General features: G+C 39.9%; 1 protein-coding gene across 1 annotated transcript; it reads right to left on the bottom strand.

The window, feature by feature from the left end:
• Nucleotides 1-56: 56 nt before the first annotated feature.
• On the bottom strand, nucleotides 57-27,820 carry phf21aa (PHD finger protein 21Aa). Its single transcript, XM_079811170.1, has 17 exons — nucleotides 27,541-27,820; nucleotides 21,302-21,356; nucleotides 20,700-20,789; nucleotides 20,520-20,552; nucleotides 20,344-20,409; nucleotides 17,717-17,860; nucleotides 16,616-16,861; nucleotides 16,259-16,342; nucleotides 14,325-14,582; nucleotides 13,562-13,720; nucleotides 13,415-13,466; nucleotides 13,253-13,332; nucleotides 13,106-13,163; nucleotides 6,028-6,206; nucleotides 4,489-4,564; nucleotides 3,703-3,806; nucleotides 57-3,520 (listed from the first exon to the last, which is right to left on the bottom strand). The coding sequence occupies exons 2-17, from the start codon at nucleotides 21,329-21,331 to the stop codon at nucleotides 2,936-2,938; spliced, it is 2,244 nt and encodes a 747-aa protein (XP_079667296.1). The 5' UTR covers nucleotides 21,332-21,356; nucleotides 27,541-27,820; the 3' UTR covers nucleotides 57-2,935.

Below are 27,820 nucleotides of genomic sequence, written 5' to 3'. Positions count from 1 at the left end.
AAAATATCCATTTGTTGCTTTAATATAAAACAGATTTAGAGAGAAAAACAGACTATTTAATTTACAATTTTATTTAGCAAAAATGGTAAAAATAAATAAATACAAATTGATCAAATGCTCCAGTAATAACCAGCCTCCTCAACAGAAAGAATTCATGAAGTTATATATTCAAATAACTTACACATGGACTTGAATTCTATGAGAAAAGGTAAACAGACATCAGGCAACACACAAGGTTAAAAAACAAAACATACAAAAATGTATAAAAGTAAAATGAAACAAAAGAGCAATACACATCCCTTTCAAAAACTATTATGAAATAATCTAGACAATTTTATACAACAAATTGATGTAAATTGTGTTCTTAATTTATAGTTAAGGACATTAGATTAAGCACTGATATTTTCACGTTGCAATAATCTATCCTTGATTTTACTTGAGGGTTTCATCAACCTGAATGAGGTAACAGCATGAGGCGTAAGAATGTGACTCTTCATAAGCATTACTATGCGTGTTGAAAACATGAACAAAAGCCTGAGCTCTCGGTAAACACGAACATCTGAGGAAATCAGATTTCACACACTTCAGGACACAATACCCAATTTTTATGTGTAGGGAACATGAATGAGGGGACACCATAGATTCCCATCTATCTCATCAGAGAACATCTGTCACAGAAGCACTGTCAGTCCTACTAGCCACATCTGGCCATAGGATTCTTGGCCCTTAAGGACAGGAGATGACATTTGCAAATGTCACATCTGATGAGCATTTATGTAAGGGCTCTTTTCCCTTTTCTTTATTTTTTCAATGCAGTGGAAAACCTGACATACCATTAAACCACCAAACAGAACGCAGCTTCTCTGCATGTCACTTTGGAATTTTCGCAATTGTGATGAAATATTTCTTTATTAACTTTCATCAGACAAAATGTGTGAATACTCGCTGAATTCGGAACCGCATACTACTCTGCCGTAGGAAGATATGGTACGAGCAGTATTCGGCACTAGTATCCTCTTGAAAACTCAGATGGGATATAAAAAGAAGGACAGATCCCCAGATCATCAGACTGGGATGGAATCGTTTTAACTAAAAGTAAACATACCAGCAGTTAACTTTGTGTTTTGTGTGTAGTGGTCAGATTCACTCTAGGCAGCGCAGGCACTGTCCTCACTATCACAACCAGAATGATCACACACACACACACCGTATGACAAAGTAGGTTCTGTTACCGAAAAGGAAAAAAAAAAAAAAACTTGTTTTGCTGACAACTGACTCTAAGACACCAACAAGTCATTACACTACTATGAAACAGCCTAACGTAGTCTATAGAACTTAAGGCAACCAATACAGAGGCTACTGCAGGCCAGAGCTGCATGTTCAGCATTGAAAACACTCATGAACCTGAAATGAAGATATAAACACTGTAGACATTTCTGTCTTTTATCAAAAGCGTCGCACCCCTTGTGTTTGACACCACTGTGTTTCTGGATTATTTCTTGTGCTTTTTTATTTTTTAAAAACACTATGGAAGTGTCATCTTGGCACATGATACAGTGTTCAAGCTCCCACGGCTGTATCTCAGGTGTTAGAAGTGTTTGTCTGTGCTTGTTCATGTGCAGTCACACACTGTGAAGTATACAGCGGTGAGAGAGCATCGAGAGCTCCGATATGGTTAGAGAAAATGCAATATGTAAAGAAAGTAAAGCGTTAACAGAACAGCCCCTAGGAGACAATGGTGAAGTAGTTGCGCTAGGCACGTATAACGTACGCCTGCTGTGTTGTGCTTTTGGACAGGTTTACAGAACAGTGTTATCACCTAGTAAAGTGACACCATGCGTGTTAAAACGATACAGAACAGAAGCCCTTAAATTGGCCCATAAGCATAACGTTACTGGCACACCGGTTTAACGGGATATTTCTGACTGCATGATTCCTCGTAAGTCGTGGACAAGGCATGAGACCCCTGCTACAGTCTGGGTAAAAAAATGTTTTTTAAACAAAATGTGGAAATGGAGTGAGAGTGATGTGAGAGAAGTCTCAAATCATTCCCTTCGGTGACTGCGCCTGAACCGCGCTCTCAGGAAATCACTTATGTTCAGTAGATAAGGCATGGTCAGAATTTACCTCACAGACACTTCAGGACTGACACTACAAATACTACTCTACTACTCTTAAATATCTATTTAATGTTCAGAGTGACATAAAAGAACAGTTCCCTGTGGCATTGATTATTTGGCAGAACAGAACTACAGAATATTTTTTTGTAAGAAAGAAGAAAATTATAAATAAGGTCATGTGTAAAAATAGCAAAAAAATATTTACAGAAATGTTGTTTTCGGTTTTTAAAAACACCACAAAATAGACAAATGCAAATGATAATAGTTAAACCTCCAGCAGAACGCCTGGAAGACCTGTATTTCTGTCAGTGTGAGATAAAGAACCAGTTTTTGCGCTCCATGTTCCGCCCTGGAGACGCAACAGCTGAAAACTAGACGAAACAACTGCACCTCGGCTGCGTTTCACAGACAAAACGGACGCTAAACCCCTCAAAATGTCATATCTTATGTCTTAGATCAGAGCTACAGGACCTGATAGGAAGCTGCACTACTCATCTAGCAGGACGAGACCTTCACCCGATCCAGCTTTCAGAAGCTTTCCCACTCAGAGGTGCTATGGCAACTGTATCAGGCACACAACGGTGTGATATCTTTAAATTTTATTACTCTTTTCTATATCATTATTCTTTGTAGAAATCTTTTCGCTGTGCATACGTTAGCATACACATTGCTGGTACTTTAGGAACCTCCTTCCTGCATGTAGTAAATGGCACTATGGATTTTCTTTCCCTCATAGATATAAGAGATGAAACAACAACACAAAACAACAACACTGTTAACTGGCACACTTTGGGCCCCAACTGCGGCGGTCAATGCTATTTTACCCCCTCTGTCACTTCTGTAAGGGGTACAATCGGGCTGAGGAGGGCCTGTGGGATGACACTGAGGTCACTGGTGTTATTGTTTTTATGTTTTTTTGCATTCTCCTCCCCTACGGACATGGTTCCATTGGTACTCAGAACCGCCTGGTTACTGCTGTTATTGCTGAAAGCTGCGGCGTTTGGATTTGTGGGTTCGCTCCTGATTCTGGACGTGCTGATGATTTGTGTGCTCTCCTCACAGCCCTCATCGCTCTTCGCGCTTGTAGCCTCGGCGTTATTATTCGTGCCGATCTGGTTTAAGGTATCGCTTGTGTTTGTGAGGGGGCTAATTATCATCATAACTTGTGAGGAGCTTGTTGCGGTATTTGTGTTGTTGTTTGTGTCTGTCGTGACCGCACTGGAGCTGCTGGCTTTGGAAGCTCCAATGTGGGACATTTCTCCATTAGCCATGATCCCAGGGCAGATGAAGGGGGACAACTGGATCCCTCTGATCAGACGCACCAGCCCTCTCATCTTCTCAAGCGAAGCCTCCATCTCTCTCTGCTGGGCCAGGACGCCGTCCTTGCTGTCCATACATCTCTGTGCAGGGAGAGAGAGGACACAGTGCTGCTGACTCGTAGAACCAAAATCTCATCATTATATAGTTATGGAGGTACGGAATAATAAATGAACTCTTGCAGATTAATGCATCAGTTAGATTTGTAATTTCAGTGGAATGACTCATCGCGAAGTGGATGATATGAACTTAAGGATTCTCTCACCGTTATAGAATTACTGAGCTGTCCAACATGGTCTTCTAGAGTCTCTTTCTCCTGCCGCAGCTCTGCACTCCATCTCTTCAGACGATCTTTCTCTCCCTCTTTAGCTGCGGGGAAATGAGTGTATGTGTAAATCTTAACAGAGCATCCCATTCATTTTCCCCAGAGAATTCTGTAGAAACTTTTCAAGACAGACCTAACACGAATATGGAAGTTATTAAATCAAGGGTATATGCTTCTGTTGAAGGCAACACTCAGCACAGGGTGCGACAGTAATCTTCAGGGGATCAGGGATATATTTTTCAGACATTTGTTCATCTTGGTTCATGTAAATTTATAAATATGCTCTTGTCCATTGTCAGATCATTTTTAATTCTTAATGATTCTACATAACACTTTTAATATTAAAAGGGTCATGAATTGGGAAGTATAATTTTCCTTGATTTTAACATGGAAGAGGTCATTGTACTATAAAAACTCCTTAAGAACTCCTCTGTTACTTCCTCAGTCCAAAAACAGTTTTTATTGAAACCAAGCACTGAAGAAGACTCGTTTTGGATTGTCACATTATGACATAATGGTGCAACGAAAGACCACCTCTGCAAAATCCGATCAACTGGTCAAGACCAGTTTATTAGTGCCTGTGTTCTGGACTCTTGCCAAAACTCCCATTAATTGATGACCTCTTTCTACAACGTTTTTGACGTGCTTCTGGGTGATCAATATTTTTTTGTTGTTGTGTGCAATAAGATAGCATCAGTCTAGATAGCATCAGTTAAAAATTCTCACCTGCTTTATAGGAGATGTAGGAATGGACAATAGCAAGAGTCCCTGGCCACTCAATAGAATCTTCCTTCTGCAGAATCTGAAGAAAACATGTACTGAATGGTACTGAAATACACAACTGTTTACAGTCTGCATTACAGTGATGCACACAAAAACATACATTTAAAATGAATGTGGAAATGAATGCATAGTAGTGAAAACAAAGGAAGTGGCAAGAAATGAGGCTATCAAACTTACAAAGTTTTGAGCAGTCTTAATGTATTTTTCTGGTTTTGAGTGTATTTGGAGAGAATATTATTCAGTTTCTCTAGCCCTTCATCAAATCCTTCATACTGTACTTCAGGGGTCCTAAGCAGCAGAATTGTAGCGTTTCAGGAAGATATGCATGCCCTTATGACACCCAGACGATTTATATGTGAGGAAGTATCACATATGAGATGCTGCCCACTGAAATCTCATGACATCAGTCACTAAATACTGACTTGTCAATCGAAACCTGATACTTATCAGCCCCTTTCACACATACAGTCTTTACTGGTAAATTAACATTAAGAGATCCTGTGTGAACAGGACCTTTTCAAAAATACCAGTAAATCAGTTCAGGCCACATCCTGGTATGAGAAGTTTAACATTACCAGTAAATTAATGTTGTGATGCACTGTGTGTATTCAAATAATGAAGATTACCAGTATGAGGACATACGAGGTCAGAACGTTCTGACGTAAGAAGTTTGCCTTGTTGGGCCAATCGTAAAGCTCTATCGGAGCTTTTTACAGTAAGTAATCCTGCTTTTAATTGTTTAAATATACGCTAGACGAAAATCTATTATGCGTGTTGTGTTTTTAAGAGCAAAACTGTGTTCTGTGTGATAATAATAATAAAAAAAAAAAAAGCGCTTCTCATCCAGGTGGATGAATCAAACGGCTCAGAGTTTAAAAGGTAATTTCCGATGACTGACATGGCAGAGTTTACCGGTACTGATGTGTGAATGGTATCTTACCAGTAAAAAGACATAACGTCATTGCTTGTGTGAACAGCACATTTCTGTATTTACCGGAAAATTTGTTCAGGACATTTCAATTTACCAGGATTGCTGTGAAAGGGGCTATTGTTTCCATTCAATTCTAAATTGAGCTTGTTTTTTTAAAAAGGATACAAACATTTTGGTGGGCCTAAGTTAACGGTTGCCTCTTTGCCTCCATTTCCTCGTATTTTGCATAGAAATTACAAAGCCATTCATATGAAAAGTTTCTATATTGAAAGAATATAACCTGCAAAAGTAGCCTATTAGGTTACCTCTATAAACACTGTCTGCTTTGTAAGATGACAAAAGTACAACATGACATGGGACAAAAAAGATGAAATGAATTACGAGTGAGAGTGAACGGCAATGAATCTCTAACATAAATGTTTCTCAGTTACCTGAGACACTTAATTTCACCTCCGCTACCACTAGATGTCGCTGGGGAGTATGGTGAACACTGGGATAGGGAAGTCTGAATTGTGTCTCAGTAACTGTAGTGGACTATCACAGCTACTTACATCCCCTGCTGAGCTGGGGCTGGGTGAGGGTGAATGTGATGGAAGGGTGAGTGAGAGGGCAGGGGAGAATGGGCTGCCCGCGGTGGGCCGCTGTAGGTCTGGGAAGGTAGAATGATGGCTGCTGGTGGTTGGGGGGAGGGGCCCCCGCTCCACAATACTGCAGTTTTTAGAAAGGCGACCTGGGTGAGATGAAACAAAGGACAAACAAAACACAAAAAGAAAAGAAAAGAGAAAAAGGAAGACAAAACATTGGTGTAGCATACCTCTGACAAGCTGTCCTCATTGGCTAGGGTACCAGGAAGGAGCGGGTGGGGGTGGTGTGATGGTGGTTGGGAGGGAGAGAGCATCGTTAGATCACAAAAGGAAGCATTGCATGCTGGGTAACAACACATTCTGAAAAAGCTGGCCTCAGATCAGCTGATAAAGGCAGAAGGCATTATATTTAGGCAGATGGGGATAAGAAATGCCAATAACAAAGAAGGATCAGAGGGCAACGATTCAAAGAAGCTTATCCAGGCATCAAGAAGCTTATTTTCATCTACAGCTAACACAGATGCTGTCAAATGTTAAGACGAGCCATATTCAGCATCATAAATCAACAGATTTTGCACATTTATGTGTGCACTGGGCATGAACAGAACAAGTATGGATGTCTTTTATCAACAAGTACTAATAGTACCCTTCCATTTCACATGGTAGAAAAGTTTCAAGTTTTCTACAGACCCAAGTCAAGATTTATAATCAATGAAACAATATATGGCAGAAGTCTTGGTCCAAAATGTGCTCGAGATCATTGAGAAGCTAAAGAAACTATTTCTGTTTTTGGATCTCTAAAATTGAACATAAAAATACTACTGGAGAATGTATTTTAACTACCTTTCAAACAAATATTTAACCTACAGTTCATTTTGGCTTTACTGCAAGTTATCTTTAGCCTAGAAATCTAGACGCACCCTAGCGGCAGCAAATTTATTTTGCTGCGAGTGTAGTCTAGCAACTCTCGGTCGACCTGAGAGCTGGCAAAAACAAACTCTGGTCAGGCCAATCACAGCGTGTGTAGAGTCGGTGGGCGGGCTTAACATAATGACGGCACATCATGGCAGAGTTGCTGAGGTTCTGTGTGCTACTCGTAAACAAAGAAGCTGACGAACAGCGGTCTTTTGAATCGGCTTTGGCCGCGACTCTGGAAGACTTGGAGTTAAGCTTTTCTTTGAGAAAAGAACAAAGAACGGCACTGAAGGCATTCTTAAGAAAAGAAGATGTGTTCGAAGTTTTGCCGACCGGATACGCCGAAAGTCTATCAACTAACATTAGCTCGGCTTCACCTTCTTTGCTCTGGTTGGTTGTGGCGCTCATGCGCTATCCAATTGCGTGCAGAGGGAATTTGAAAGACTACCGTTCATCCCGCCCCTCGGATTGAGCCCTGTCAATGGTGAGTTCCCAGACCCAACAACTTGATGTGGGTCTGGCTTGTCAGGCTTAAGTTATCCTGATTCAGTCCTCAATCACTTGAATGCTGACAGATATTCGCCTCAAGGAATGTCTAAACTGACATCTAAAATTTCTCATTTTTTTGTGTCTTTATAAAGTCAATGGGGTCCAATGCGGTTTAGGACTTTCCATTATATAAACAATAAGAATTTTAAAAAATCTTTAAAATATCTTCTATTGTGTTCCACAGAAGAAAGTCATACAGGTTTGGAACAACATGGTGTGTAAATGATAAGTTTGAATTTCTGAGTGAACTATTCCTTTAATATGCAACAGTGAAAGCGGTTTTGGGTGAGCTTTGAAGACCAAATGGAAAGATTGGCCATATCAAAGCATCAAAAAAATATCTTTGGCAAACTGTAATGTTGCATTTTTGTACTTAAGCCTTTCCAATGCAAGTACTAATGGTACACTAATGATGCAGTATTGGTCACACCTTTTAGATGTGCACAACTTGCCTAATTGTAAATCTATAAAGTAGGCCGAGAACATTGTCTGAGTCTTTACTAATGTATACACTTTTACAGCAGCCTGAAGACAGTCATTATCCCACTTAACACACTGCAGGGTCATTTCTTCCTGCCTCACACATACACTCCAGGGCCACTCCACAGCAGAGTGCCTGTAAGCACATTACATAATCAAACAGTCATTACTGCTGAATGTGTGCTTGTGTGAGACAGAGAGAGACTGACTGATGGGAGTAAAGACGAGTGGATCAGTTCAGGATGAGAGGTGTGGAAAAGGGGCTTAAAGCACAGAATAATGACTGGCTAAAGATTTTTACAGCAATAAAATTAGACAATTCATTGTGTTAAGTCACATTTCACAGATATGGATATCATCTAACCAGCGTTGTGAAAATCTTGTTTGCATTTAGTTTTCAACCTGAAAATCAGACTTTTATATTTTCTGAAGAAAATGCTAATTTAATGCAGTTGCTAAAGTCTTCTAACTGTTTTTCTAGTGTTTCTATGTGCTTGCTAGGGTGTTCTGGGTGATTTCAATGTTGCCCTCTGTTATGGATACACTTGACCAGTCAAATACTGCCTTGCTTTAGTAGGAAATACTTCTTAGCAAACTTTTAGTCACAATGGTGTTGACTTGTATTGTTCCCAGTAGTGTTGTTTTTGGCGGCCTGTTTTCATTTTAGTTTTAGTCTAGTCTTTGTGTCAAGCTGTCATTTTAGTTTTTATTAGTTTTAGTCATAGTCATACTCTTTTTAGTCTAGTCAAGTTTTAGTCGACTAAAAGTCTGAGCATTTTAGTCTTATTTTAGTCAGAATTATCTATGACTATTTTCGTCTAGTTTTAGTCGACGAAAACTGATGACATTTTAGTCAAGTTTTAGTCAATGCAAATTGTATTTTAGTCTCTTTTTAGTAATGCAATTCTATTTAACCCAGTCAATGTAGTATAAGTACGTATTATAGACAAAACCAAAATCTTCTTTTAGCCAAACCCATTTCAAACAATGTTATCTTATTATATTATTGTTACCTTACAGACTCAAGAATACATCCATTCCAGACACGGAAGACGCTCTGATTTGAAGTTACAACATATTTATTTTACCAACTAAACATGTTAAAAGTACACACACATACATTTAAATTAAATAAATAAAAACATTGAGATGTCTCTTAAGGTTTGTGGTGTTTTTTCCTGTGATTTTTGTGGCCACATTTTTCCCTATCTATTTCCACAACACCCGTTTTATTTTCCACTTCAATGTAATAAAAGTTTTTCCAAATGTCTTAATAAGAATAAATGCATTTTTAATTTAATAATAGGAAAATAATTTCCAAATTATTATTTAATTATTTAAATATGTTTAAAATTAGACCCACATTATAGTTAAAATGTTTTTCTGTCTTGTATTTTATCTCAAAATAAAGGATGTAATTTTATTCCACATGGAAATGAGTGGAAATAAGTGAATATAGCCTCTTATTTGCTTATGAGGTATTCATAATGCTGTGGTTATTTCAACATATATAATTGCTGCCGTTATAACGGCACATTTCAAATGTTTACGTGCTTTTCTTTCTTTCTTTTTTTGAGCGGTGATGAAATATCTTGCTCTTGTAAATACTTACCAATATTTCAGTAATACAAGTCTAGATCTTTAAAATGCATCCAGATAACAGCGAAGCACAGCCGCACGGTGCTCTGCAGTGGCCAAAAAGGATATAAACCGTGAATTCTGAAGTGATTGAAAACTCAGAGATGTGGATTCAGACGGCACCCCACGACCTTGGTGTTTGTCAAACAGTAATTCAGTTAGGTAATTCGGCCGGAGATTTTTACACGGGTGGTGGGAGAAAAACACTGATATTCTGCATTAAGACGACAATAAAATCACTGACTAGCCCCTGTAAATGATGAAGACACCTTACGACCGCAGGACAAACAATTACCGTCCGAATAGGGCTTACGAACCCCGACTGGCCGGCCATAGGACCCGTTCACTCACCGGAGACGCCGCGCGAGTGGGGTTTGAAGAGAGTGATGTCACCTGCGTCTGCGCAGTGAGACCTGATGCAGCCCCTGAATGAGACGCACAGAAATACTGCAAAATAAAAACACGACTTTTCGTCTCGTCTCATTTTCGTCAACGAAAATGAAGAGACATTTTAGCATAGTTTTTATTTTGTGAACCACATTTAGTCTCGTTTTTATTCGTCATCGTCACATGACCAGCATTTACGTTGCGTCTCGTCTCGTTTTCGTCACGTTATAAAGGTTCGTTGACGAAGATATTTAGTCATACTTTTCGTTGACGAAAACAACACTAGTTCCCAGGTGCAATAATTCAAAGAATAAACATTTAGTGGGAGTGAGTTACATTGGTTTCCAATGAAGGATCAAGTGCATTGTAGGCTGTGGTTGCAAAGGATTGTAAATAAGGAGAGAACGCCGCAATGGAGAATCTGAAGAAAACCTGTGTTTGTAGTCAACATGTTGAACTGGATGACCATGAACGACTCAGTTACTTACGTAACCTCGGTTCCCTGAGAGAGGGAACAAGTATTGCGTAGCTACGCTAGGGGAAACTCCTTTCCTTGAGAATATGAAGCAACAATTATCCATATAATTTTATCTATGTAAAACACAGTGCAGCTCCACAGCGGATCAAGCAGAGCGTGCCAACACGCTGATTGGCTGTGCTGCGGCAACTGCACGAACCTATGGTGAGGCAGCTAAAGCGGGTGGACCAATGGGGCAAAGTGATACCCTGAGCAAAGCACAAGCACTGCGCGTTACGAAATACTCGTTCCATATCTCAGGGAACCGAGGTTACGCAAGTAACCGATTCGTTCCCTTTCGAGAGTAATCTCGTGTTGCGTAGCTACGCTAGGGGACCTAATGTAAAACGCTGTGCATGCTTAAACCTAATCCCAACTATGGCCTGAGGTGAAAATCAAGGCACATAGAAGAGATGATATAATGAACAAAGAGGCCAACAATAGTGAGCCTCATATAAGGGTATATAAGGGAAACCCATATAAGAATTAGGCCGGACAGAATTGGGCCTAATATTGAAATGTGTATACATTATATATGGGTTCTGAAACCCTTGACCAGACAAAGTCGCGCCTTATAGTATGTAATGTGATAAACATATGCTTGTGTTACACATAGTTTATTACGGGTTGAGATAAAAACCCAGACTGGAAAGAATTTGGGCCTTAAGTGTGCAAATGACTATACATTCGTTTATATGGAAAGAATCCTAGCTTGCAAAGCAGGGACCTCCAAGTTATAAAATCTGATAAAAGTGGACGGAGAGGCCCAGGCCCCATGGTGAGCACACGAACGAGTTCGGCATCGACACTGGGTCGAAGTCGCGGGTTCCGAGAGTCATTCCCATATGCAGCAAGGGAAAGGCTGTCGTCCTCCTCCTCCGCTTCTAGTCCGCCGAAAGAAAACGGAACCCGCTACCTGAGAAGGGTGCTGGTCCTCCTGAACAAACAGGACGGGTGAGAGCGAGGCATGCGGGGAGTTCTCTGGCGTGGGCTTATGCGATCGCTCCGTCGATCTTTAAGCTAAGACATCCCTCTGGTCACAGCACTTCTTTTTGCGCAGCCCGAGAGGGAGAACGAGTGGGGCGGGATCCGCATCAAACCTGGCGAGCCAAGCCCGCAGGGACGGCAGCGCCATCTCATCGCACTCTGGGCAGCCACCCTGTGAGAGTGCAACCAGTGCAGATGATATGGCGATCCCCGCAGAGAAGAGGGCCTCTGCACGAGGCGCAGGAAGGACGAGGCATTTGTAACAACGCTCATCTACTCTTTTAGAAAGTGTGTGCGTGTCAGCGGCGAACACACACACACAAAACACACAGACTGAAAGGATATAGTAACGCCGGATGGCGCAGCTGGAACAGCAGAAGGCTGAAGGCGGAGTCCAGAGAAGGAATCCGGCGTCCTCAGGGCTGCAGAGTAGTTCCGCTGGATGCTTGTCTATGGCGCCTTCACAGTTCCGGAGATCAGCGAAGGGCAAGTCCGCTAAAGGAGATTAAATCTGAATCCTATGGCGAGACACACACTCTTTTATAGCTTTGCTATGCAAATATAGGTGGTCTTTTTAGGTGGGATTTCCTGTAGCGACCCCATTGGTCCATCCGCTTTAGCCGCCTCGCCATAGGTTCGTGCAGTTGCTGCAGCACAGCCAATCGGCGCATTGGCACGCTCTGCTTTATCCGCTGTGCAGCTGCACTGCGTTTTACATAGATAAAATTACAAGGATAATTTTTGCTTCATATTCTCGAGGAAAGGAGTTTCCCCTAGCGTAGCTACGCAATACGAGAGTACTCTTGAAAGGCAACAGTGTTTTAGGCCAAACAGAGGAGAAAAACTGAAAGAAACATTCAATCTGTCAGTTTTGCCCAACATCTTGAAACAAAACAGTCACGTAAAGGTAAGAAAGCTGTTGCCATAGTGTTCCATTTTACCATAATGTTGTTTAAAGTGTAGATAAAGTATGATACAATTTTCTGTGATTAACCTACCAATATAATGTTCTGTTAATAAACCTCTGTTGACCCAACTGTCCGTGGGCGGGGATACAAAAATGCGTACGTTTAATCTGTAGTAGTCACGAAACCTTTTGAACCTTTGTTTTTGTTTTCAAACCGTCAGCACACAACTGGGCTTGCGTGTATCTGCTGCGAATGCACTGCAAATGTTCTAAAGAACACAGGAGTCCATTTGTGCTGAAGGTATATGATTCAGTTTGGACCCATTTTTTTAAATACTAGGTTTTGTTTTTTTAACTGTGAATTATTCCATGAACATATTTCATATTGCTGCTTTGGCTATTGTGGCTGACTATTTTGTTCTTAATTTGCAAATAATTTCTGGAGCAAGACTATTTAAGGGCTATAAAAAGGAAGAAATATAATGATCGGTTCTAAGTAAATAAAAAATAAAAAATTTAATTATGTAATTTTATACACGACTGATCTATTATGCAATTTTATCATCCACCAGATTAATATCAGTTTGATCTCTTTAAACAGCAATCACAGAGTCACAGAGTATCTAATATAGGCACAGAGAGAAAGTGTGATTGGCTGAACTTACCTCTCTTCCTGCTGGACTGGTTTATGGAACTCAGATAGGACACTGAGCTTTTTTTCCGCTGAAACACACAAGCATGGTTCATTCCATCCGATAACTCCAATCTGTTTGCATTGAACTGCTTGTTTAATGCATGCGTATGTTTGTTACCTCTGGTTCAAACATGGCTCCGCTATATATTGGATTTGCTGTTGTACGTCTCTTACGCTCCTGACGCCTGCTCTGAATCTCTACACAAACAAAGCGTGAAAAGTCAATACACATTCACGCACACAAACAAACACGCACACAGACACATTTCATTCTCCTGACCTTCTAAATAATCGCGCGTGACCAGTCCCAGAGACAACATGAAGGCCAGTTTCTGTGGAAAGAATGCATGCCATTATCTCAGTAATTATCATAATCTACATCACCATACTAATCATTATCTTTATTATGAACATAAAAGTACTTTACCAGAGGGCTCTCCTGATGTTTGGAGGAAAGAGTGTGTGTGTTGGTGGGAGCAGGTGAAGATGGCGTATCTAAGGACAGTGGAGGAGAAGTGTGTGTAGGCGTGTCTGGAGAGATGAGCAATGAAGTCTTTGGCTCTGTCCCATATTCCACTGGGGGTATCTGAAGCGGAAACAAAGATGTATTAATACATACACTACCATTCAAAAGTTTGGGGTCGGTTAGAATTTTTTATGTTTCTTATGTTCACCAAGGCTGCATTTATTTGATAAAAAACCCCAGTAAAAACAGTAATATTGTGAAATATTATTACAACACACAATAATTGTTTTCTATTGTAATATATTTTAAAATGTTATTTATTCCTATGATGGCAAAGCTGCATCATTACTCCTGTCTTCAGTGTCATGCGATCCTTTAGGAATCATTCTAATATGTTGATTTGGTGCTTTTAAGAAACATTTCTTATTATTATAAAAGTTGAAAACAGTTCTGCTGTTGTTTCAATATTATTTGATGAATATACATTTCAAAAGAACAGCATTTCTTCAAAATATAAATTGTCATTTTGTCTTTACTATCATAAAAGTATTAATTTCTTAAAAAATATATATGTAAATCTTACTGACCCTAAAGTTTTGAACAATAGTGTACCTAGACTGTATTGAAGCTGGACCATGATGGCTGCTGCGTGAACTTGCTTTCTTTATGTTCTAATGAATGTTTTAGAGTAAACTTAAATACATTAGGTGTGAATTTCCCTCACCGTGTTGTCAGAGCTTGGGCTGTTGTGAGGTAACTGCTGTGTGTGTGTCTGCACAGACGGCTGTATGTGTGTAGATGGGGAGATCAGGATGCTTGTGTTGTTAGAGCTGTTGGGGCAGGGCAGGCCATTGAGGATACGCATCTGCTGGACGTGACCAGAGGAAGGGAGGGCAGTGCTTAGTAACACCGGTGACTGCAAGGTCTGCACAGAGACCTGACCAGCAGCTGGAGACAAAGCCGCTGGAGGTTTTGGCCTGACCTGCTCACACACACAGGAATAAGTACACAATTATTTGTGGAATGACTGGAGAAATAAAAGGTGGAAAAAAATGACTGAGGTACTGTATCAGTAAAGTGATGCCCAACTCAGCGGTTTATCAGCAGCAGCCCTCTCACATTTAGACTCTAGTCTTACACAAATATGTTCCCTACTATTCCACAACACCACTAACATCAGCTCCACTCCAATGCAAATAAAAGTTGTCTACATTTGTTTATTATTTTATAACAATAGTCCAAAAATCCATACCAAAAATATTCTCATCGCTTTATAATATTAATATTGAACCACTGTACTACCATGGACTGATTTAAATGTTTTTAGTACATTAATGGATCTTGAGAGAAGAAATGTCATTGCTGGCTATGCAGGCCTCACTGAGCCATCAAATTTCAACAAAAATATCTTCATTTGTGTTCTGAAGATGAACGGAGGTCTTACGGGTGTGGAACGGCATGGGGTGAGTAATAAATTACATTATTTTCATTTTTGGGAGAACGAACTCTTTAAAACTTTTTCAGCTAAGATGACTATATTATGATGTACACTACTAAAAGTTTGGGGTTAGTAAGACATGTTTGAATGAAATTAATATATTTATTTTCCAGCAAGAACACAAAATTGATCAAAAGTGACAGTAAAGACATTTATGTTACAAAAGATTTCTATTTCAAATAAATGCTGTTCTTTTCCATTAAAAATATTAAGCAGCACAACTATCTTCAACATTGATACTTATAATTTTTTTTCTTGAGCACCAAATCAGTATATTAGAAAGATTTCATGGATCATGTGATACTGAAGATGGGAGAAATGATGCTGAAAATTCAGCTTTGCCATTACAGGAATAAATTCTATTTTAAAATACACTCAAATAGAAAAAAATATTTGAAACTATATTTTTTTTGTTTTTACTGTATTTTTGATCAAATGAATACAGTCTTTGTGATCATAAGAGACTTCATCTTACCAACCCAAAACATTTGAACAGTAGTGTATACCGCTATGTGATTTTAGTTATACCAAGCAACCCTAACATGGCATATACACACACACACACACACACACACACACACACACACACACACACACACACACACACACACACACACACACACACACACACACACACACACACACACACACACACACACACACACACACACACACACACACACACACACACACACACACACACACACACACACACACACACACACACACACACACACACACACACACACACACACACACACACACACACACACACACACACACACACACACACACACACACACACACACACACACACACACACACACACACACACACACACACACACACACACACACACACACACACACACACACACACACACACACACCAGGGTTAAGGATCACTTTACTGTAGGGTCAAAAGCAACAGCCAAAGCAGTGATTGCACATGTCACGACTATGCAAGCACACAGAAATTTAATCCAGAGCAAGAAAACAAGATGGGGCAAGAAGAAAATATCACACAGAAAAGTAACACCTGCAGTTGAAAAAAACAAAACAAATACAAGACACATAGATGCACACTAACACTCAGCAGTGAGGGGTTTTTCACTAGTCCAGCCAGGCATTAGGGTGTGAAGGGTTTCTATGGAAACAAACCTGCGGTAGAGTGGCTGGCCGAGTTGTCTGTCTGGTTGGTGGGACAAACTGAGGAACTTTGATTGTTTGGGAAGCAGCTTGCACCTGTGACAAGACCCATTTAGACACCCTCACTTAACTAACCTGTCCAACATACATCCTACAACAAAATACTTTAACCATTTAAGCTACAGAACAGAGTATGTAACAGAATTATTGTGTCTAAAATCTAAACAACCAATTCTGAGCTCTTGGGATCCAAATTAAATCAGACAGCCTGAAATTTCTTCCCACCTCAACAAAACAAGAGGGAATGCAAAAACAAAACTCTTCCTGTTCTGTTACAAGAGACTCAAAACTGCTTTAATAAATACTTACAACAACGGTGCTATTGGATATGACTCGTACTGGCTCTGCTCCCTGATTGGTCGGCTGGATGACCGGCTGGAAGTTTACAGGGGACTTTTGAGGATCTGAGCTAGGAGGGCCTGCCAGGAGTGTGTTGCCGAGGGTTGTAACCACGGTGATAGTAGGTGCTGGTGTCATGATGATAGGTGAGGCGGGTGTGGCAGCTCTGAGTACCAGAGGTAGAGTCTTTGAAGCAATGACGGGGGCCACAGAGCTCTACAGGGTCACAAACACATAAAACATGTTGATTTTTTCTGTTTTTCTGTTATAGGTAAGGTCTTCTTACCAAACTTGATGATCTGCCACTCATCTCCTTATAATGAAAAAAGCCACTGTGATAATATCACTTCGCTACTGTGAGTATAAATGTCATTTTGCTACTGTGAGTATATTTTGCCTTGATGGCATATCTAAAAAGAAAGTGACATATGTCAGAGCTTATTTTGGCAAATACTAAATAAATATTTAGTCTCCTACACTGACCAGTTCGCAATCCCCATCCCCTGCCCCCAAACTGAACAGTATTGAAACCATGACCCCAAAACCGCAATAGAACCTAACCATGAACAACTTATTACACCGCTAGTAGCTATTGAGTCTCTCAAGATCAGTTCAGTTCATGAATAAATCATTCTGACCACTGACACAAAAGCACTGATTTGTAGAATCTACTTCTCATGAACTTTCATCAATATGCCAAAGAAAGCTAGGGCAGATGTCAAGTCGATAACAAAATTAACAAACCTGTTCCTCACACAAAGCAATAATATGGCCTCAGGAGTGACTTCACATGGACCACTTTTATGGTACTTTTGTGCCCTGTTTGAAGCTTGAAAGCCTCTTGTTTATGGTGTTTTTTTGTTGTTGTAATTTTGGCACTTGACAACCCTTTTGTGTTCTTCAATAGAAAGAAAGTCATATGGGTTTGGAAAAACAATTGGTAAATCATGACAGAATTTTTTGTTTTTGGTGAACTAATCCTTTAAAAAGTTCAGCAAATACAAGGTCCCATGCAGAGTCCTAGTGTACATGACGCAGTCGAGTATAGTTTCCTGTGTGTTGTGTGGGTACCTGTGGAGTAGTGAGGCTGGCAGCAGACAAAGGCGTCTGTGTGATGAGCAAGGTAGACGTTTGCCCATCGGCTTGCAGCGTCTGCAGCTTCATATCTTCCTGTTTCACCAGCAGATCTCTCCTTAACTGCTCCACAACCTTTTTCTGAGGGAGAAAGAAACAAGTGCCTGTTCATTTTATTGTGTGTTCTGTCACTCGTACCGGCAATGAAGTCTCGCTCACTCATGCTCTCTTTATGCCTGCTGTTGTCATGTTGGATTTTGGCACATTTGCACTGACAGCAAGTGGGAACAAGGAGTCCCTCTTTTTCCTCTCAGCCAACAGTATTCTACCTTTTAAAACATCTCAAAGGTGTTTTAAGAAACCGAATTATAGCATAAGAGAAACATTTAGGAGTAATATATATATAATAATATATACCGTGTCCAGTATACAGCTGGAAGGATTGTCACCACTTCAAATAATTAAGGACAGGTATATTGAAGTAATACAATGAAGTAGCATGAATGAATATATTGAAGTAGTATTGAAGATATATTTAAGTAATAGTGTGTCTAAAACATGTTTTTTCTACAGGTTAGGGAATGCTTCGAAATTAGATTTTTTGGCTGAACTATCCTTTTAAGTCTTAAAAATTACTGATAGAAGAGAGTTTTGGGAACTTGTTAGGAAACACCATTAATTACAGTGGTGTAAATTATTTTAACAAATGTAATTAGCTACTGTACTTAAGTATCTTTTTGGCTACTTTGTTGTTTTATTGAGTATCAAATATATTAACAACTTTTACTCTCTACTTGACTACATTTTTGAATAAGTAAATTTAATTTTTACTCCAATACATTTGTGATGAGTAATGCAATTACACATTACATTTTGCAAGGCACCTAACTTTTTTTGCAGCAGTTTGTTTCTGCTATAAAGCAGCGATATCACCATCTAAGGGCATTGAAGGTACTATATCTTGCATTTTGCCTTTACTCACCCAAACTTGTCAACAAGACTATACTTACTCAGATACTCTAAAGATTTTTACTCAAGTTGTATTGGAATTGGTGACTTAGTCATTTTCGGTGTAAGGTATTTGTACTTTTACTCAAGTATGGTTTTCAGGTACTCTTTCTTTACACCTCTGATAAATTATACTCCATTTGGTGCTGCTAGTGACAGATATTCCCCTTTAAAGGATGAAATGTTCATATTTAAAATTATAATACCATCATATCTATTTTCTATTTTAGAATCTACTTAACACAATAAGAACTAGATCATATTAGAACATACCTACATTTGCATAAGCAGCTCAAAACACTCTTGTGCACATTTTCAAAATAGAAATGCTTTAGTGATGTGTGGCAGGTTCTTCAGTAACAATCATCTTACATAATGATGGAACAGGACAGAAATGGAAGTCTTAAGTGAGTGTAGAGGAATGAAAAATAAAAGTTCTAGCTGATAATAAACAACTTGCATACCTACACATTTACTGAGCTCTGTTATAAATAAAGAAAATAAGAAATTACAGTGAGAAAACAAAAATGTGATTCTAAATGACATGATCATTCCTCACATACTCTCAATGCAATTAATTTGAAGCCATTCACTGTTTCTGTTACAGTTCGGCATCAAAAAATTTGCACACACACACACACGAGCACGTGTACAAAAAGCAACAAGAGCATGGCTCCATAGCAATCATAACGAGAAGACAAAAGGAGGGAGATATCAAAAGTTTTAGATGGCTGTAAGAGTGCCTGGCTTAACTTAATGCAGGCTACAAATGTGCAATACAGCTGGTTTGTGTTCAGCTGAGTATGTGTTGATTCTGTAACCAGTGAAGACAGAGTGACAGTTACATTAATGAATATGAACACAACCCCCCAGCACAGTCCGCTCACTGATTATAGCTTTAACAGGCTTCCTCCACCATCTGTTAGACTCACATACTCCTAGATCTGGGAGAATTCCACCGGACACCGAATGTGTTTGAGCGAGGAAGGCAGCACACTTTATTAAATAGCGCTGCAGGCTGGTACATTTCTGAATGCCGAAGCTTTAAGAGGGTTGACCTTGCGTTTCTCTTATTCCCTTTTCTCTGCAGAAGGAGAGATGATCTCAGGTGTGTTTTTCCTCCTGTTGATGGCAACTGCTCTGTTCTGTTACTTTAAAAAGCTTTAAGATGCTAATTAAAATTCCTCTCCGCTGCCTGCAGTCTACAACACATCTTTTCTCCATCTCCTCCACAGAACTTCGGGTTCTGTACAGTTAGCTCAATCGAACAACAGTACGTCACGTAATCATCCCCAGACACTAATCATCAGTTACAGAGAAGTCAAAGAAAAGGGGGAGAATAGATTTGCGCATGTGCGTGTTGGCAAATGGTTCATTTGGCAACACAAAACCACAATGCACAAATCACACCACAAATGTTCAGCACAATACAACACAAAACAATGCCATGATGTAAAACACAGGTTTCATAACCTAAAAAGATCGCCTCGCTTTCTCGGGACACACAAGGAGGTAAGGACTTTCAGACCCCAAGCAATTGAACTGATCAAGACATGTGTACGCTCATAGAGAACACTGATACGGCAGCAGGTGTTCTCTCAGAGAGCAGCTCTCACCTGCCGCTCACTCAGCGCTGTGATCTTGGCCTGCAGGTCACGGAGCTGCAGCTTCAGATCTGCATTCTGTACAAAGAACACACACACTCCTCCCTGATACACTAGTACACTAGCGGCCGGTATATGAGAGCGTATCGATCAAACAGTAAAGGAAATGTTCAGTGAGGGAGACGCACCTGTGGATCTTGCTTCATCTGGCTCACGAGTTTCTGCAAGAAAAATAAAGAAAGTTTTAGCATTCTCAAGAGTGGGAAACACATGTCGATGCAGTGACCTCTAGAGGACGGCAACGGTACTGTAGCCGCAACAATTACACACTCCATCCATATGGTGTGAGGGGAGGGTGGTGGGGATACCTGATGGATCTGGATTTCCACTTTGAGTGCTTCCTGTAAATTTTGCAGTTCCATCATCGATCTCTTCTTCCCAAAACCCAACACAGCTGCCTGGCGAATAAAAGGAAGAGAGCAGATATTCTTTCATGAATTTAGATGTTATTGAACGACTAAAAAAATAGGTATAAGAGTTTTTTGCGGTCTCACACCGTGCATGACCATGCCATGACAGATCTGTTAGTGAGCTTGTGCGAGTGTGTGTAAATCTGCTCAGTGTTAGTAGGATATATCTCTGTGTACTGATTCAATCAGAACTACTCTCATCAAATCCTGCCTGAAAACCACAGATCAAACTGAACAGCACTCTTTTGCACATACACAATGCTGTTTTCTCCTTTTGTCATTCTTCTTAGGTAGGAAATGATGCTGACGCATGCATTAACTGTTTCTTTCTCTCCTCTCAGAGCTGTGCAGCTATGCTGCTGTTTTGACTAATAGTACTAAGTGTATAGTTCAGGAAAACATTTAAATTAATTAGCTAGCCAATGAAACACCATAAAGCGGACCATCACAGTTGTGTCAGAATGTGTGCACCCCCCTTATAACAATGGTTTATTCTATACCTTCCCAACGTCTGCCGTCTTGAACACCATCCAACTGGCAGAGTGGGGGGTGGAGCTGGAATAGACAAGAGAGGATGGTAAGGAGCACACACATTTACACACAGCAGCACTCCGGAGAGTGACAAATCTACATCATAGCTATATTAAAGAAAAGATGTCAGCAGGAAGGAACATTTTAAGTGAAAGCTTTGTGGATAAAGATTTGGGCTACATGCAAAGATTGCAGATCCCAAATTGAGAGGACAGAAATTGGAGGCTTACTGGAAAAGAAAGCAATCCTTCTTTATTCACTCAAGTTAAACACTCTAAGGGATAATTCACCCCAAAAATGAAACTTCTGTCAGACTTCATGTCACTGCAAACCTTTGTGACTTATTTTTTCTCTATGGAACACAAAAGAAGATATTTTGAAGAACATTAAACCCCACTGACTTTTATTGTACATGCAAACACCTCATTAAAATTTCTTCTTTAGTGTTCCACAAAAGAAAGAAAGTCATACAGGTTTGGAACCACATGAGGGTGAGTAAATTATGATTTTTTTGGATGAAATATCCTTTTCAATCAAGGTTCCTGTAATGGAAGAACTACAAATTGCTTCTGTGAAAAAGTGTCCCCTTTACAGCAAAAAAATTCCTAACACAATGTCCTGGAACAGCATCATTTACAGAGACACACCAAAGTCCCTTGAAGGCAAGTCAGTTCACTTGGCGGCCATATTTGTAATGCCATGCAAATACAGCTCTGATAACTTGTATGGGGAAAGACCAAAATTCAAATCAGGAATAAAATCATAAATTGTGCTCAAAAGCCTCAAATCACACAAAGGCTATTTTCTTTTTTTTGAGTGGTCCAGCTAATGAACAAGCAAGGTCTACACTACAGTAATATCTGTTCAGTTTAAAAGTCATTTAACAGCCGCCATGTTGAGAGTTGCAAAGCCTCCATGAAACATTGTAAAGCGGGACTATAGCCATCATATATGTTTTCCTCCATTCATATACAGTGAGGAAAATAAGTATTTGAACACCCTGCTACTTTGCAAGTTCTCCCACTTAGAAATCATGGAGGGGTCTGAAATTGTCATCGTAGGTGCATGTCCACTGTGAGAGACATAATCTAACCCCCCCCCCCCCCCAGAAATCACAATGTATGATTTTTTAACTATTTATTTGTATGATACAGCTGCAAATAAGTATTTGAACACCTGAGAAAATCAATGTTAATATTTGGTAAAGTTGCCTTTGTTTGCAATTACAGAGGTCAAACGTTTCCTGTAGTTTTTCACCAGGTTTGCACACACTGCAGGAGGGATTTTGGCCCACTCCTCCACACAGATCTTCTCTAGATCAGTCAGGTTTCTGGCCTGTTGCTGAGAAACACAGAGTTTGAGCTCCCTCCAAGGATTCTCTATTGGGTTTAGGTCTGGAGACTGGCTAGGCCACGCCAGAACCTTGATATGCTTCTTACAGAGCCACTCCTTGGTTATCCTGGCTGTGTGCTTCGGGTCATTGTCATGTTGGAAGACCCAGCCTCGACCCATCTTCAATGCTCTAACTGAGGGAAGGAGGTTGTTCCCCAAAATCTCGCAATACATGGCCCCGGTCATCCTCTCCTTAATACAGTGCAGTTGCCCTGTCCCATGTGCAGAAAAACACCCCTAAAGCATGATGCTACCACCCCCATGCTTCACAGTAGGGATGGTGTTCTTGGGATGGTGCTCATCATTCTTCTTCCTCCAAACACGTTTAGTGGAATTATGACCAAAAAGTTCTATTTTGGTCTCATCTAACCACATGACTTTCTCCCATGACTCCTTTGGATCATCCAAATGGTCATTGGCAAACTTAAGACGGGCCTGGACATGTGCTGGTTTAAGCAGGGGAACCTTCCGTGCCATGCATGATTTCAAACCATGACGTCTTAGTGTATTACCAACAGTAACCTTGGAAACGGTGGTCCCAGCTCTTTTCAGGTCATTGACCAGCTCCTCCAGTGTAGTTCTGGGCTGATTTCTCACCTTTCTTAGGATCATTGAGACCCCACAAGGTGAGATCTTGCATGGAGCCCCAGTCCAAGGGAGATTGACAGTCATGTTTAGCTTCTTCCATTTTCTAATGATTGCTCCAACAGTGGACCTTTTTTCACCAAGCTGCTTGGCAATTTCCCCGTAGCCCTTTCCAGCCTTGTGGAGGTGTACAATTTTGTCTCTAGTGTCTTTGGACAGCTCTTTGGTCTTGGCCTTGTTAGTAGTTGGATTCTTACTGATTGTATGTAGTGGACAGGTGTCTTTATGCAGCTAACGACCTCAAACAGGTGCATCTAATTTAGGATAATAAATGGACATTTTAAAGGCAGACTAACAGGTCTTTGAGGGTCAGAATTCTAGCTGATAAACAGATGTTCAAATACTTATTTGCAGCTGTATCATACAAATATATAGTTAAAAAATCATACATTGTGATTTCTGGAATTTTTTCTTTTTAGATTATGTCTCTCACAGTGGACATGCACCTACGATGACAATTTCAGACCCCTCCATGATTTCTAAGTGGGAGAACTTGCAAAATAGCAGGGTGTTCAAATACTTATTTTCCTCACTGTGTGTACAAGTGGACTGTCTCTGTCTTAAGCCGTGGTCAAACTAGACTTTGAGCATGATAAATTTCTATAGACAATGCAACAGTTATAGTCATGATATGACGTCATGTCTTTTTTATAAACATGAATTCAACATATAACAAATAGTTATAAAAAAACAACAGAAATACAATCCACTCGACTTAACTGCATGACGTATAAATCTTCTACTGGTCACACGTCTTCACGTGATGCAAATTCGTGGGTCAGAGTTCACCAAACTTGAACTGTGGAACGCAGCGAAATTTGAAACTTTTTCACATGAGCTTGTGTTTCCGGTCTGATGCATTTGCATCCATTTGAATGAAAGTCAATGGAAAACGCCCCTTTTTACCATCTTTATATTAGTTGATGGATGCTAGTGCAAATTTACTCACTTCCAGCTTTCTCTGGTTTGTTTGAGCTGTTATTTTTTGTTCTCAGACTCTCAGTACTTGTGTCTCACAGAATCAGTCTCTGTCTCTGCCACAGATCATCACTCTTCTCATCAGAATGAAAGCAGAGACTACCAGATGGGCACTCCACACACTGAGAGCTTCTCACTCATCTACAGAGTGGCATCCTCTATCTGTAGTTGCACCAGTCACTGATATATCTGCCTTAGGACAGTGTTTATGCAAAAGAATACTAAAAAAAATGAAAACAATGAATCTTACAAACCAGCCGAAAGTAGATGAAATGTGTCCTATTTATCCTGCATTATAAGTGTCCATAGTTGTACAGCAGAGCAAAAGAGGGCAGTTTTCTGGGACTTCTGTATTCAGTAAGGGCAAACAGCCAAAGTGATCATAGCACACACTACACCTGCCTGATCAGACTGGCACACCATACCCTCACCTGTTGGCTCAGTAAACGTGCTGAAGCACAAGTAATTCAGAACTACTCTTTAGAGAAAGGGAACATTACACCCTCTCGTTTTCTGTCTAATGCTTGCACCCAAACCTAATCAAATTTAACCAAACTTTTACAACGCCTCTACTCATAGCAGTGTTTATAATGCCACCCTCGACTCAAAGCAGCTTCATTACAGCGTAATTCACTCATGCAACACAGTCTATATGTTTCATAGCCTTTTCATAAGCTCAAGTGTTGATATAATCCCCATGAAGGTGAACAGATTGCTGTCTGCAATGAGCCTTACTGTGCTATAAATTTTCTTTGTAATTCTTAAATTATACACATTAATAAAGTGCTGCAGAGATTACATTTTTGTAGGCCAACCCTCGGAAACAAGTTAGCATTTAAGCACTTCTGATTTAATCACCCATGGTTAAATGCCTGAAATAAGGTATGTGATTAACACAATCTCAAGATATTTTCATATTTAATTGACATAAAATACTTTATAATACTTGTCTTGAAAAGGCTAACAAGTGGCTAAGGTTGTTGGATACATCACACTGAACAGGTAAACTCACTAGTCTGCTTTTATAGCATTTATAATCACACACTTGCAAACTACTCTAACACAAGATTCAAGGGAAAATGTTTTGATTATTTGTGAAAATTATCACAATGAACAAAATGTGTAAGAATGATCCACTTTTGTTGGTCACAGAGCTTATTTTCTGCAATAATCCAAAAGCCAATGGAAAATTTGCCTACAAAAATACATCACTGCAGCACACTATTAATATAGGGCAGAAGTATTAGAAACAAATTGGAGTTGGGGTGAAGGAGGAATGTCAGATTTGAGAAACTGCCTCATGTTGAAACTAACAGGTTCAGAAGAGCATGCTCTTCCTGAACTTTTCACTTATTGTAGTCTTTGTTAACCTTTGCATCACTTCATAAATCTATTTATAAGCCAAGTCTTCAGCACATTCATCCAACCATTCTCCAAAGCCCTGGGTGGATGACTCAGTCTCAGAACAGAGTAGCATGTTTAGAACTTAAATCCAATTATTAATTACAATTTTAGGGCATAATTTTAGCTTTAAACATATATCCTGCAAGAAAATTCAGTCTGTGCTATATTGGCCAAAGTCACCTTATTGCGGAGAGCATGAACATACATATAGGCTACTATATCATGTATCTACTGAATACACCTTGTGAGTATCTATAACATGTTTAACACTTGCATGGTTTATGTATCCTGGGGGAAACAGAAATTTAAGAGGCTGGGGGGAGGGCAAAGAGTGTGTGGGTCTGATGTCTGAAAAAATACTGAAAAGGAGGCCCCGAAATCACTCTGGTCAAGTGACATGGTATAAAAACTCTGGCATCCACTCACCATCTTTATGTGAAAGTAACATGGCAGCATGCAGTGAGAAGACTACTAACCTCGATGTAAACACTGACATATTTTACATGTCATTTACACAATTTACAACTGTGTAGAACTAAAAATAAAAGCAATATTTCATAGAAAATAATTGAACTTTATTATTGGAGCCCTAATTTATTGAAAATTATCAATAAACTAATTTATTGCACATTAAAGGATGAAATGTCTTACTGGGAGTGTTTGGTGACCCATCGCAAGAAAAAAAGCAGGTGGAGTTAAGAGGAAGAAAAAAATGGCTGTACAGTCAACATAGTTGATAATGGAAGAGCACAGCCACACATGAATAAAACATGACAAAACTGAGGAGAAGACAAATCTGTATTATTTCATAACTTCGTACATGTAGCAATATCAAGCTAAAAAATAGTAATAAATAAAACGGTGTGATTTTGATGAGGACAACCATACTGTTTGACGGCTATACAGTACCAAAGCTAATAACAAAAAAAAAGCACTAATACAAAAAGACACACTGAGAGAGTGCGAAAGGAGCTCTTGACGGCCCGGTCGTTAAAGCGGACCGAGCGCCATCTGAAAGCTTGAGAAAGGTCATCATCATCATCATTAGCGTTCCAACGCATCCACACCGGAAACAGCACCATCACTTTATATACTCACACAATCACACATCAAACTCACTACACAGGGCCTACAACTTTCCTCCACCTTATCAGACAACAGATTTTAGCGGACTTTATTAAAGCGAGCTCGCGTTTGTGCTAATATGCCAAGGCGTGGTGCCGAGAACACGAACTGGAAAAAATCTTTCATGATCACACGTCTTGTCGCCCTAGCGGCTCTTAACAATAATGATAGCTCAACACCGCGCGAGCTGGTCGAGCTCAACACATCAAGAGTACCGATACACACTTTATCCTGTTTATGGTTCGAGATTTTGTCCCTTGCTCTAATGAATGTAAATGTGAGCGCAAAGTGCATTTATAATGGCATCCCAAGACTGTTTCACGGCATGGTGTGAAAACTACGGCACGCGCTGGAATCACATTTTCAACCATATTATTCCAGTTCTGCTAAGCAAGTGTCGTTTATAGGATGTTTGGGAGCCATTCGATGCGTTATTGTGTAACGGTTGTAAGTTATAAGGTTTCGTTGACTGCAGCTGCACTCTCTCTCTCTTGCAACTCCTACAATAAAGAGAAATGAACAAAACCCCCCTGCGCTGCCTCTGCGCTTTCACATCCACTCAAATCACTACCAGCACAATCAAATAAAGAACGCAAAAAGAGTTGCCAGACACCGTTCCCAAAAGTTCACAAGATGAAGATGAAAAAAACCGAGGTGCACTTACCCTTGTATACACTCCTCCAGCAGTCAAACACCGATCTTCATACACTTACACACACTCACCAATTATTTAAATATATATCTACAAACAGCCGGGCATTTCACCACTAAAACCTTATCCCGCGGATGAATTTACTCCCTTTAGCGCCTTAAAGTTTTGTACAGTGGAACAGAAGGAATCTTCGCTTTGTTCGCTTGATTTTTAACCAAAAATACATAAAAAGACAGAAACTGATATACAAAACAAGAACTCTTCTTCCATCCCATTCACCCCCAGCTTGTGC

Source organism: Gobio gobio (assembly GCF_949357685.1).
Source record: "Gobio gobio genome assembly, chromosome: 2".
Taxonomy (NCBI): domain Eukaryota; kingdom Metazoa; phylum Chordata; class Actinopteri; order Cypriniformes; family Gobionidae; genus Gobio; species Gobio gobio.
Note: the sequence above shows the minus strand (reverse complement) of the source record. Positions and strands in the feature narration are given on the sequence as shown.